This window comes from Coregonus clupeaformis, chromosome 9 (genome assembly GCF_020615455.1).
Source record: "Coregonus clupeaformis isolate EN_2021a chromosome 9, ASM2061545v1, whole genome shotgun sequence".
In the NCBI taxonomy this organism is placed as follows: Eukaryota; Metazoa; Chordata; class Actinopteri; order Salmoniformes; family Salmonidae; genus Coregonus; species Coregonus clupeaformis.
Window position 1 is genome coordinate 48,753,083 of NC_059200.1, and position 14,372 is coordinate 48,767,454.

The following is a 14,372-nucleotide window of genomic DNA, read 5'->3' on the forward strand; positions in this document are numbered from 1 at the left end:
GAAACGGGTTAGGGTTAGCGAAAATGCTCTCCTAACCTAACCTGTTACAAATAGTCACTTTGAAGTGGCGTGTTTTTAAGGAGTACCTTAGCTGGGTTTCTCCACTACACCATATGTACATCTCGGTGGCGGAGTGTACCTCTGGCACATAGCTTAAGAGGACAAACATACAGTGCATTCGGGAGACCCCTTGACCTTTTCTACATTTTGTTATGTTGCAGCCTTATTCTAAAATGGATTAAATAGTCCCCCCCGATCAATCTACACACAATACCCCATAATGACAAAGCAAAAACAGGTTTTTAGAAATGTTTGCAAATGTATTAAAAATAAAAAACGGAAATATATTACATTTACATAAGTATTCAGATCCTTTACTCAGTACTTTGTTGAAGCACCTTTGGCAGCGATTACAGTCTTGAGTCTTCTTGGGTATGACGCTACAAACTTGGCACACCTGTATTTGGGGAGTTTCTCCCATTCTTCTCTGCAGATCCTCTCAAGCTCTGTCAGGTTGGATGGGGAGCGTTGCTGCACAGCTATTTTCAGGTCTCTCCAGCGATGTTCGATCAGGTTTAAGTCCGGGCTCTGGCTGGGCCACTTAAGGACATTCAGAGACTTCATTCTGCCACCACCATGCTTCACCGTAGGGATTGTGCCAGGTTTCCTCCAGACGTGACGCTTGGCATTTAGGCCAAAGAGTTCAATCTTGGTTTCATCAGACCAGATAATCTTGTTTCTCATGGTCTGAGAGTCTTTAGGTGCCTTTTGGCAAACTCCAAGCAGGCTGCCATCTGCCTTTTACTGAGGAGTGGCTTCCGTCTAGCCACCCTACCATAAAGGCCTGATTGGTGGAGTGCTGCAGTGATGGTTGTCCTTCTGGAAGGTTCTCCATCTCCACAGAGGAACTCTAGAGCTCTATCAGAGTGACCATCGGGTTCTTGGTCACCACCCTAACCAAGGCCCTTCTCCCCCGATTGCTCAGTTTGGCCAGGCGGCCAGCTCTAGAAAGAGTCTTGGTGATTCCACATTTCTTCCATTTAAGAATGATGGAGGCCGCTGTGTTCTTGGCGACCTTCAATGCTGCAGAAATGTTTTGGTAATCTTCCCCAGATCTGTGCCTCGACACAATCCTGTCTCAGAGCTCTACGGACAATTCCTTCGACCTCATGGCTTGGTTTTTGCTCTGACATGCAATGCCAACTGTGGGATCTTATATAGACAGGTGTGTGCCTTTCCAAATCATGTCCAATCAATTGAATTTACCACAGGTGGACTCCAATCAAGTTGTAGAAACATCTCAAGGATGATCAATGGAAACAGGATGCACCTGAGCTCAATTTCGAGTCTCATAGCAAAGGGTCTGAATACTTATGTAAATAAGGTATTTATGTTTTTAAATAATAATAAATATGCACAAAAAAAATACTGTTTTCACATTGTCATTATGGGGTATTATGTGTAGATTGCTGTGGATAAAAATATATATTTTTTTTTAGAATAAGGCTGTAACATAACAAAATGTGGAAAAAGTCAAAGGGTCTGAATACTTTCCAAAGGCACTGTATGGTAAAGCCTCAACCCTTGGCTACCTCTTCCAATTCAAATGAGCTAGAAAAAAGTGAATAATGACAACATTTGTATTGTTTTGTGTGACTACAGTGCCACCGATAAAATACAAAAATAGAGACATGTTCTAATTGAGCGAGGCGTCAAAGAGGACAACCTGCCCGCCCGGCTTCGGTTGGGTCATTATAATTAAAAACAATGCATTCTTAAATAAATCACAAACACGTTAAAACCTTGGTAGGAGCATTGTTAAATCTCCGAGCTGTATCCCAAAACCATCGTTATTAATGTTGCACTTGAAAATGCTCCCGCATCACTTTATACAAAGAAGATCTCCGCTAAACATAGAATCACATGGTTTATCCCCCTCTCTGTGATGCAGATAACTTCAGAACAAAGTTGACTACAATTATGAAGTTGCCAATGTCTTTGCAATTTATACAAACCAGTGACATATAACAAATGCTTCAAATTAAAACCGAGATGACTGCATAAAAATATAAATAGAGTAGGCTATAGGCCTATTTCAATCATATTGAAATACATTTTCATATTCTATTTTGCTACTTGTTGGCTACTGTCTGTAGGCTAATTTGTCTCAATATAAACTACATGGGCATTAATATGGAGTTGGTCCCCCCTTTGCTGCTATAACAGCCTCCACTCTTCTAGGAAGGCTTTCCACTAGATGTTGAAACATTGCTGCGGAGACTTGCTTCCATTCACCCACAAGAGCATTAGTGAGGTCGGGCACTGATGTTAGGCGATTAGGCCTGGCACGCAGTCGGCGTTTCAATTCATCCCATAGGTGTTCGATGGGGTTGAGGTCAGGGCTCTGTGCAGGCCAGACAAGTTCTTAGTCTCTCCTTCACAGCGGGGGGCGAGAATGCGCCGTGAAGTCTCAGAGAAAGATGTACATCTCTGGTGCGTCAAAAGCACATGCAAAAAATATGTTTGTTTGTGCTTAGTCTTTACTTCGGCAGTGGCGCCATCCAGAAACAGCCACCCTCTTCACCCACACACACGTTGTCTGATTTTAGTTTGACGTTTGTCTATACAGAGTGATGTGGAGAACACATAGACTCAGAGTCATGTATAGCATCTCTGAATGCAGCCTTTACCTGCACTGCAATGCATCACTGGGACATTGTGCCCATTTTGTAACCTGGTCACAAATCTGTTAGTGCTCTTGTTAACTCCATTGCTGTCATTGTCATGCCAAAAATTCCATTAGGCAAGAGAGCAGCAACAGACTGGCACCCAGGCAACCCATTTTTGTGGAACAAATAAGGCAACTATAGATATGTGTGGGAATTTATGTATTGAAAAACAGAAAATCAGAATTGACCTCATATATATCTCAGTGGATTATATTATATGACAAACTAATATCTGGGTTTACACAGCACATATGAGATCAGAAAATTGAACTTTTCAGACTTTTTTTTATAGTAGCACCTCCTCTACATTAGTTTTTACCTCTTCTATTCTCCCTTTGTTTATTTGTGTGCACACGTGTGTGTGTGTGTGTGTGTGTGTGTGTGTGTGTGTGTGTGTGTGTGTGTGTGTGTGTGTGCTGCAGATTAAATGGATGCTAAAATCAAAACAGCAAGCAAAATATATTCTGTAGTATGTATAGAAGAACAGTGATTCTTGGTCCAAATATTTTATTACTCTGTCTTCTACAATGTATTTGTATTTTACATTGAGAATGCAGATCTTGCAGAGATGTTGAGACACATTTCAATGTTTATCAAATCAATCACGTAAACTACTCTATGGACTACCTGGCTAACCATATAATCCTTGACAATTAATGTCAAAAATAACTAAGTGGCACACAGGTTAAAATGTCAGCTTGGTATTGTTGACATCTTGTCCTGCTTCACTGCACAAACACTTGAAAGGTGCTTTTTGTGGGATTCACTGGGTCCCTCCCACAGGTGGCCAGCTGAGGCCAAGGAGAGTAACAATGATAAAATGTGCAGGAATGTGTAGGTAAGCTGAGGGGAGAATCCATCCTGCCTCCAGTCTCAGTCCATCTGGGACAAAGAGCATCTTCTCCTAAACTCCTGTCCATGGGCCCGTACCCATTTATTGGCAACTAAAACCAGGGAAGAAATAAGAGTCAAGTTCTGTGCATTTCGTTTTTTTGTATCTCTAATTTACTATTTATATTATTTAATTATCTTATCACTTTATACCATTTTCACTTTATTATGTACTGATCAGCTGATAGGCTATGTCGTTTTCCCGTCTGACTGTAATGCTGATGTTATGGCTCAAGTCTTCTCGGTACCCTACCGCTTTAAAGTGCCATCAATGCACTCCACTTGTGTCTTGGCAAATTACTAAACCCTTGTCTTACATTATAAAAAATAAATTGAACCTTTTATTTTGATTATTACATCTCAATATGCTTTTTAATGATTCTGTTGATATTATATGGATTATTATGTCTTAATTTAAATAAAATTGCTATAATAAGTGATGAGATTTTGTCTTTTGTCATTACAAAAAACGTTTTTCTATGTAATTGTCCATACTATGAAGCATAGGTGTTGATGGGAACTTACCCCATTTATTGCCCACAAACACAGGGCATGCAGCATGTAGGGTCCTAGCATCCTCCTCTCCATTCTGCAAAAGGTTGTACCACAGCACCGCTGAACCCTATAGCAGATGACACAGGTAACAATGAGTTCACGCATATACCTCAATCCAGATCTACAAGCACTACTCATGTTTTACTGGCTTAGGGCAAGGATGCACAGCTCCAGTGCTCATTAAGGACCACCTATAGTGTATGAGACTGATTTTTACCTGAGAAACCAGGTATGTGCAACCAGTTAAGTGCCAGGGAAAACCATAAAGCAGCAGAACTGCGGGCCTGAGTTGTGCATCGCTGGCGTTTGGACAACGCACACGGACACCTATAGTGTTTAACGTTGCTGTCACTACCCCCATATAACCATGAATGATGATAATGATGAATCAACTTTGACTGTACCTTGTGTGGTCGTAGAGCAGCGCCTATATCAGGGAACACAGTCGATCCACCCACTTCCACATCACTCATCTGGCATAGATCAGAGGAGGGAGACATTATGTACAACACAGTCACATTTCATTACTGTGTTACATTTTAACCAGCGATATCGATATACAGCAGTCTTACATAGATTAAGATGGTTGCGATCCTGCCACCCCTCGTCATGTAGTCTGTGTCATTGGTCAGCTGTGGAGCATAAGAATATTACTTAATATGCTTGTTGAACAAATAACACATACCATTGTCAAATTATGTTAATGTTTACCTTGTAGTCGAAGTGTGGTTCATATTGGCCCCCAATCCCATAATTTGCAACCTGGAAAAACGGGCATTTGAGACATTCAAAAAATTTCAACACCCTAATCCCTTAACCCTAACCTTATCCTCCAGCCAACACCCAGGCTTAACCCTGAGCTCTGCCTCTAGCTGTCGCCTACCTGGAGCATCTCTGCTGCCTTCATGTCCAGCCCAGTCAGGTCAGCCATTCTCTGGGTAACACGGGAAATGACAGGGTTGTCCTCATCAGCCAGCCAAGCACTGGCCACACAACACAAAGGGTTTAGACAAAGTCATAGGGTCACATATCGTCAGAGGGTATCACGGAATCTTTGGTCTATGATTGATCCTGATTGTCAAGCTTTGCAAGTGGCATTTGCAAAAATAGAGGATGTATAGAAAACAAACAGAGAAAGGCTTTATGGTGTATAAGTAGCTATTCAAATAGAAGTTCCACATTACCACATCCTGTCTGCTTAATGAATAATGTGTTTCAATACGCTAATAAAAATGCAAATTTTATAACAACATAAAAATAACCTACCTTTTAGCCACACGGGTTTCAGTTGAAAATCTTTCCCCTGTGACATGGTCTGACACCTTTGCTCTGTCAAGCTTTGGTCACAATGCACAACACAAAATTGAGTCCAAAATATAAACACACTTGTGAATATATTCTTAGTAGGTTAAAATCAAGCTACAGTACCTTTGATCTGGATAGGTTTTTTATGGTCTCAATCTCCCTTTCAGATACAAGGTCATGATATCGTATTATTAGTGGATGGTCCCATTCCTGCTCCTCTTTTATAGGGGCATAGATGAGCCGAGGATTGCCTCTACCAGTGCTGTACCTGCACCGCAATGTCTTCTCTCTCCTTGGGGTCTGATAAGCACAGACACAACATATTTTATTTATACACTCACAAGTACAGAATTCATGGAAAAGTTCATGTTGGCAGCTCAGAACCAAACATTGTGTGAGCGCTGACCTATGGCCAGCTTTGTTACGGATGTTAAGGAGAGACTGTTCATTTCAATTCATAGTATGTTGCTATTTGTTATTGATTACGAGGGACTTGCCATTTTGATGCCCTCCCCTCTGCAAAGAGATTCGTATGAGGTTTCGCTTGCTGGTTTGATTAGTGTTAAGATGTCCACGGGTGCATCTGAGGGCAATGAGGGTGTTTGTGTCTGGCTCCCACACTGGATGCTCTCTCTCAGGGTTCTGTAGTAGGCCAGGTGCACCATGGTCTGCATGCTACTGGGGTCTAAGGGGAGGAAGTGTTTTGACAGACACACACTGTTATGTAGCACATCTTCGCTAACTCTCAAACTTGAGTCCAGATATCAAATTAACATGGTCAAATACTTCACAGGAAAAGAGGGCTCACTCTCTAGAGATGAACGATCAATGTGTTGTTTTTGAAACCATTGCATAAGAGAAACAACTGCTCCTTTATGTAACATAGGCCACATACCCAGCTCCTGCAACTGTTGCATTAGCTCCAATGCTAGAGGCAGATTGCCCATCTGAAAGGCTAGGGGACCCAGGTAGGTCAGAACCTCTCTCCTGGTCACCAGGGCTGGGATGCCCTCCTCCAGCTGCCTGAAGGTCTCCTGGAGCCAGAGCAGGGCATACTGGGACTTGTGGTTCTGCAGGGCCACCATGGCAATGTGGAAGGACTCATCTGGATCCAAGAGCGGCACATTTACCTGGCCTGTGAAGCAAAGCAAATAATGCTACATTTTATTTGTACATTTCATTTGTAGAGACAGAAATCACAAAGCTCTGAACACAGCAACAACCTTAAAAAATGTATGAAAAATTATATGTATTTTATTTCAAAGGATAGAGGAGAGATACTGACCAAGAAACACAGACTATTGGAGGCAACAAAAGACTAAATGGTAGAACTTTTAAAACGTAACCCCTGTAGGTCTAAGCCCTTAAATCGCAATATCTACTAAGCTAACGTGTGGAATTGTTTTAAGATGGTCATAAAATGTATCATTTCAGCCATTTGATTTGGAATTTTAGGACCCCTATAAGTTTTTTTGTTGCGACATTGCTTTTGTCGAATAAACCTGGGTCAATGGAAACCTGCCTACTGTCTTGAGAGTGAGAGTCTCCCCTTTCCATATTGGTTACATAATCGTTTGTAGCTCACATGGTTCGGATTTTACAGATTATTTGGTGAGGAGTTTCTTGACCGGATTCTCTCATGTGTAGAAAAAGGCCGCTTTCACAAGCCCCATGTTATGGAATAGGAGCAAACGTTATTTCAGCGGAAAGAAGGGATTGAGCTGCAGCCACTAGAAGAAACTGCAAATATCTAGCATAAACACACGGGTGCGTCAATCGACTCTAGGGGGGTTTAACATTGGACCACAAGGACATTTAGACGAAGGCCAGTAGGTAAAAATGAGTCTTTAGCCCAGACTGAAGGTTGTGATGGTCTGGACCGTGTGGAGGTGGAAGTGGGGGTGGAGGGGAAGCTCATTCCACAGCTGGGGGCAGAAAGGGCAGAACGCTAGGTAACCCATCATTTTTAGGAGGGTTTTAGGGACATACAGTCTTTGATCTATGAACCGGAGTAATATTTGGGGATGAGGGCAGTGTTGCCATGTTCGTAATTTTCCTGAAATTGGGCTACTTTGAAAAAGATTTTGCGGGTGAAAATGGATTTGTCGCGGGTTGCGGGTTTTTGGCCTATTTCGAAGTTGCACCGCGGCCGCCATGACATTTCTCTTAGATATACATATATATCACTGTGACCTGCTGCTGACTGTCAGGCAGGGAGGCAGGCTGGTGCTGAGTGAGTGAGTGTTGGAGAGGGCCGTAGGGGTGTGTGTGTGTGTGTGTGTGCGCGCGCGTGTGTGTGTGTGTGCGCGCGCATTACATAAATTCCAAGGTGGTTTAAACTGCATTCCAATGTTGACTGCTTAAAGAAAACGGTATCAAGCGAAGTGTTTTATGCATGCTCAGTTCTTGGGTCTCGGAGGCTGCCGGAGTGGAAATTTGAAATGGAACTTATGGAACTCCCTCGCGTGGTTCTTTTTGATACAATAGATATGTTGAAATGAAATGATATCACTGGAGTCATTTCAAATTAATTTTTGCCACTTGTGTAACCTACCTGGAGCTGGCAAACCAGTTTAATAAATAGCCTATAACTTCAGTTTATTGTTGTTGTAGCCTTGTGTTAATATGCAATTATTAATGGACATGTTTAGTTAATTCAATTGGAAATTATCAAAGCCCTTTCGCAATTGCCGATCAGTTGTTAGAACGCATTAGATTGATGGTAACAGTAGTCAGATTAGGCTACAGGTAAAACAAATTCTAAAAAATAAACACTGGCTGTTGTTGACAAGCATATTCAGTTCATATACATATTATTAATATTTAATTCAGTGATTGAAATTATGACCCCATCCTCAGTAGCCTATTCCAGCAGGCTATTGGGAAACACAAGCACCTCTTAATCGCCTCGCTATTCATGTTGAATAAATTAGTGTGTTAATTAGAACTAAGCAAGCTGCTAAATCGTTCAGTGTACATATTGCCTACATCTTGTCTAGGCTACTGTAGACTATCTGAAATGAGATGTAGGCCTATCAGGGGCTATATGCTTCCTGACTTTATCTAAGCAAACCATGGCAACATTGAATTACAATCATAATCCCAGATTTTAGTCTGTAGCCTATGCCCATTGAAATGATAAGTAAATCTCATAAAATGGGCCGTTTGTAGTCTTAACATTTGGCACATAATAACAGCACAATTGGCAGAAAATAGCCTAACATTCGTTTTTTATGTTCATCCAAGTTTTCTTGCTCAGAGATTTCGAGATCATCTGTCCAACTTTCATCACTCACCAATCGGATATATCTATAGTTATGCACATGCGCAAAGAGGATTTATTTACAATTAGAAACCTGGTTCAAGCCCTGAATGCTGATTGGCTGAAAGCCGTGGTATATCAGGCCATATACCACGGGTATGAAAAACATTACTTTTTACTGTTGTAATTATGTTGGTAAACAGTTTATAATCGCAATAAAGCACCCCCAGGGTTTGCGGTATATGGCCAATTTTGGGCTCCCGAGTGGCGCAGCGGTCTAAGGCACTGCATCTCAGCGCTTGAGGCGTCGCTACAGACCCCCTGGTTCGATTCCAGGCTGTATCACAACTGGCTGTGATTGGGAGTCCCATAGAGCGGCGCACAATTGGCCCAGCGTCGTCCGGGTTTGGCCGGTGTAGGCCGTCATTGTAAATAAGAATTTGTTCTTAACTGACTTGCCTAGTTAAATAAAGGTTAAATAAAATAAAATAAATATATACCACAGCTAACGGCTGTATCCAGGCACTCTGCATTGCGTAATGCTTAAGAACAGCCCAGAGCCGTGGTATTTTGGCCATATACCATACCTCCTGATCTGGCGAGTTTAATAAATGCGAATGATCTTTTCTCTTGCCACATATTCAAATTCCTTTATTACGGCATGTCATAGCTTGCAATAATAATTATTTTGAGGAAACCGGAATTTTGCTTCTAACATCGTTACAAGTTACTATGATATTCCTTCTTAATTGGCTCGATAACATTATGGAAAAAACTTTTATTGTATAAATATGTCAACTCCTCTCTTGCTGTGAAAAAAAACGGCTAGTTTTCAAGCATTTTGGACAGGTTTTGAGCCTTCATTGGGCTAGAAATTTTAGCTTGACCTGATAACCCTGGATGAGTGGCTTGCTGAGTTATTGTGGTCCAGAGCCATTGAGGGCAAAGAGGACTGTTGATTATTGTTTGTGATGTGTTTAGTCCAATGTTAGTTTAAAGGAAAGATATTACTCAAGTACTAAATATAGTTTTTTTTTGCCCAATAAAGCACAATAATGATTAATCTTACAGAAATCATCAAGCAATTGTGATCATTGAATGGTTAATTTAGGTACGTTGCTATTAAGAGAAAATGATTAGGAAAATGACTATTCTTAGGAGGCTTAAACTGCAATGGTGTGATTTACCAGAATGATTACACACTAAATGTTCGTAGATGTACAGTTCCCAGGTTAGTCTCACCTGACACATCTACTATAATGATTTGCATTTGCTGTTGTCTGTATATGTCCTGTAGACGCACGAGACCCAGTGCAACCCCATCCATGTCCTTCTCACTGGGGAGCCGCTGGGAGACCAGTGATACATTAGCCAGGAAATCTAGATGTATGGGAAAGGTTTAAACACGGCAGGGAGAAATGGAACAAGAATTAATGGACACTGGGTCTAGTCACTTTTAACACATTCATTTCCAAGCATACATAACTGGTTTAGTAATGTAGTTGTGTAAGGTTGAGTAAGGCTGCGTTCAAAATGCCACACTATTCCCTAGTGCACTACTTTTGACCAGAGCCCTAAAGTAGTGCACTATATTAGGAAGATGGTGCCATTTGGGACACAACTTGGGTCTTGTGGTCACACTTAATATTTTATGTCCAAGCACAACTGGTTTAGTAATGGTCTTGTGTAACCTTGAGTAAGTTTGATTACGGTTATTTAAGACACACTTATACAACCAATAGTTGTAATAAGGTGAACATAGATTAGATTACAAGCCTTGTAGATCATATCTGTGATTTAAAAAAATATCACTTTGTGGAGGACGCCCTATGTGAGGGGGATCCCTATACAATGGGATACATAAAGACTAACGAGGGGTATTAAAAGTTCCATAGAGGAGGCCTGTGGGATCTCCAGTGTAAAGGACAGTACAGTGTCAGGTCTCAGGCAGTGTGGGAGAGGTGCCATTCATCTTTTTTGGGAACAAGGATCCATACTGTGGGTCAGAATCAGCCAGATTCACCCCTCTCTGTCTGTCTGAACAAAAGGTCAGAAGCACATGCTCAAACTGCATGCAGACCAAGTCAATAAGTCATGCCAGCACTCTTACATACAGTATATGTTCTTTATGTCCAAAGGGTAGGGGAGACCGCGAAAGGTTAATCTGCATCATCGATCCATAAAAACATGATGTTGTATTAACACGTACACGCACACACAAACTGAAAACAAAGATCACCCCCCCTAAATTCAAGGCTTAAATCAACAGTGGAAGTGTGTATATTTAGCAGATAGACACTATGTGAATACTGTATACATCTAATGATGTTAATTCAAATTCAAGATATTAGATCACTACCTTCAATATATGAAGAACATGTCTTGGCAACTTGTTCCACCATGTTCCACTCCTGCCTCAGTCTTCGCACCAGCTTGTATGCAGTGAAAGGGTTGCTGATGTGTTTTTCCAGGTCCTCTGGGAAGTCTCCAGAGGCATTTTCACAGGCTTCAAGAACACTGTGTTGGATTATTAGAAAATATGATTATCTGAGACCAGCAGAAGAGTATGTAGGAGCTGTGGCACCAGAAGCCACAAAAAATAAAAAAAATAAAAAGCAACTCCTAGATTACGGTTGGAAAATGATCATTTTCTTTCAACAGCCACATACTGTATCTACATGTCCACCTACCCTGGTGAAGACCAGAATGGGCTGAAACACACAGGCAACATTTTTAATTTTTTTCAGAAAATGAAGATTTCCTGATAGCAATCTAGGAGTATTTGTAATTTTTTTCTTTATTGCCAATAAGATCAATAAAACAATAAAAACGAATTGCAACTCTCTTTTTAGAGGACTTAGACTTAATTATTGTGCCAAAAGATATATCACTTTTAAGTGGAATCACAAGGACCCAGTTTCCGGCAATGGATAAATGAGGTTAATTGCTGAATATTATGTGACAGTGGAAGTGGACATTTCACATAAGCCCACCACCCTCTGCACTGTCACCTGTTGAATCGGTCTATGCATTGTTTCTGTGCTGTGATGTAATCTCTGAGGCTCTGGATTAGGCTCCGCTCAATGACAACCAGCTCCATCATGTGATCTGTCAGGAAGGGGAAAATGCCATTCCCCATGAATACCATCTGACGCTCATAGACACAGAGGTGCACATACACTAATAGTGAATCCTCTTTAATCACAAATCTGTGAATGACCTCAATCCTGACTATAAAGTATTGATTCAGTGAATGTGCATCTAAAAATTAATATGATAACTTTACCTGTAGAGGAGTAGAACTCAGTCTCTTCAGCACAGAAAGTCCAGCCTATCAGCAATAATAAAACCACACGTCGAAGACAATTTGCTTCCATTTCTTGGCTAGTCGCACAGCTCTAACCCTATTTCAGTAAAACTCCACATATACCCAATGTTGATGTAGAACCAGCAAATAAAATCTTATTCTTCTCAGATTCCAAGATGAGAGTCCAAAGCAGAAATCCTGTGGTAAGATACAACTACTATGTTCTGAAAGACACACTATTCCAAAGGCAGTCTAGAAGCCAAACATGTCCACGTCAATGAGTCTGGTCAAACCCTTACATCTTGAGTCACTTGCGCCTACAGTTTTCATAAAGCACAGTCATGGCAATTAGAGCATCTTTTCATTCGCACTACTCTCAATTGAGTAACCTACTGTAACAGTTTAAGGCCACAGATCATGGTACAAGTAAGAGCGTGCTAGCCACATTGTCTTACAAATGCTGTAAACAAGAGATAGACAGAGGGAGCAAAATGGCAGGAAGTTGTGCAAAACCATGTAGGCGCTAAACCCCTACTACTGTACCTCCCTGTTGGCGTATGTGTCATAACGCCTAAGTAGAAATGCATTTAGTTTAACTGAGTATTTAGCATTGAACTGAACCAGGTTTATGGAGATACCACCATGGACTACTGTTAATCCTTGTAATGACAGGTTGTGTACATGGCTTCATTTATGGTGAAACACCAGAAGACATAAAGCCATGCTTATGAATCATAGGCTGAGTCCCAAATGGCACCCTATTCCCTATATAGTGCACTACTTTTGGCCAGGGCCAGGTAGTGCAGAGATGTGGATGACCAACGTTGTGTAATACATGGGGGAAAACAACATCTGTAGCAACTCCCCCTATTTCGTAACTCTTACATGGAACTCTCTTACCCAACACGTGTATTCTGTTAGGGTGTCATCTGTTTGTCTCAAATGAACCACAAAGTGCACCCTCATCAACATACAAACCTGTCATGAGAGGATATCTAGGGAATGTTGACAGCAATTTGACATAATATCCAAACAAGGCTAAGGGAGTCTGCGCGTAGAGAGAAAAGTCTTTAAGAAAAGTATTTATGGGTGTGGACAGATAGTAAATTAGACTTGTGCGGTAACATTAACATTTCTTTCCTGTGTTCAGTCATTACTTAAATAGAAGCACATGGTAAGATGTACCACAGTCATAGTAGGGTAAGTGCAAATTAGACGGTTATGGAACAAGGCAGTTTGGAGATATCATGGCAGAGAGGTGGGAATGAGACCTTTACGTGTAGGCCCACAGCTGATCTCATCTACAGTACATGGGTTCCCATATACACTGAGTGTACCAAACATTAGGAACACCTGCTCTTTCCATGACATAGACTGACCAGGTGAATCCAGGTGAAAGCTATGATCCCTTATTGATGTCACTTGTTAAATAAAATAAAATCAGTATAGATGAAGGGGAGGAGACAGGTTAAAGAAGGATTTTTAAGACTTGAGACAATTGAGACATGGATTGTGTATGTGTGCCAATGGGCAAGACAAAATATTTAAGTGGCTTTGAACGGGGTATGGCAGTAGTTGCCAGGCGCACCGGTTTGAGTGTGTCAAGAACTGCAACACTGCCAGGTTTTTTACGCTCAAAAGTTCCCCGGGTTTATTAAGAATGGTCTACCACCCAAAGGACATCGAGCCAACTTGACACAACTGTGGGAAGCATTGGAGTCAACATGGGCCAGCATACCTGTTGAAGGCTTTCGCCACCTTCGTCCATGCCCTGACAAATTGAGGCTGTTCTGAGGGCAAAAGCGGGTGCAACTCAAAATTAGGAAGGTGATCCTAATGTTTTGTACACTCAGTGTAGATCAAATGTTCAGACAAAACTAACCAAGATTCCAGGAAATATGAACATCAAATATTAAGGTAGTGTCTCACATGCAATATCAAAGTATATCAACACTGCTACTCACAGACACCAAAAACAGCACACATTGGCCCATAGGTGGTGCTGTAATATGCATTCAAAGTCTAAGGCTCAGCCCCGCCGCTCCGCTTGACATAAAATCATGAAACTTGGTATTTAAGTGTTTCTCATTATAAGGACCAAATTTGCCTCAAGGACCCATACGGTCCACCATATTGGATTTTTTTTCATCAAATCTTTTTCTCGTAAACCGAACATTCGATTGACTTGAAACTTAGAATGTATGTTAAAAAAGCTAAGCGATATCTCAAAAGATGAAAGAGAAAAAGGCAACTAGGTGGTTTTCTTGAATACTGGAACAATAACTTACTCAAAGTCAGGGAAAATGTTGACAACAACATTACT

The 14,372-nt window shown here is 41.2% G+C and overlaps 1 protein-coding gene across 1 annotated transcript; it reads right to left on the minus strand.

The window, feature by feature from the left end:
• Positions 1 to 3,219: 3,219 nt before the first annotated feature.
• LOC121574244 (prolyl 4-hydroxylase subunit alpha-2) lies at positions 3,220 to 6,605 on the minus strand. Its single transcript, XM_041886869.2, has 10 exons — positions 6,376 to 6,605; positions 5,978 to 6,165; positions 5,604 to 5,780; positions 5,442 to 5,512; positions 5,059 to 5,158; positions 4,887 to 4,937; positions 4,748 to 4,807; positions 4,580 to 4,648; positions 4,146 to 4,242; positions 3,220 to 3,673 (listed from the first exon to the last, which is right to left on the minus strand). The coding sequence occupies exons 1-10, from the start codon at positions 6,563 to 6,565 to the stop codon at positions 3,603 to 3,605; spliced, it is 1,074 nt and encodes a 357-aa protein (XP_041742803.2). The 5' UTR covers positions 6,566 to 6,605; the 3' UTR covers positions 3,220 to 3,602.
• Positions 6,606 to 14,372: the final 7,767 nt, after the last annotated feature.

Excerpts from the sequence above, each read along its gene's own strand:
- LOC121574244 (XM_041886869.2), bottom strand. The coding sequence starts at position 6,565 with ATGGTGGCCCTGCAGAACCACAAGTCCCAGTATGCCCTGCTCTGGCTC. Across the intron at positions 6,166-6,375 it reads GCAACAGTTGCAGGAGCTGG|ACCCCAGTAGCATGCAGACC; the intron begins GTATGTGGCCTA and ends TCCTCCCCTTAG. Across the intron at positions 5,159-5,441 it reads GAAACCCGTGTGGCTAAAAG|TGCTTGGCTGGCTGATGAGG; the intron begins GTAGGTTATTTT and ends TTGTGTGGCCAG.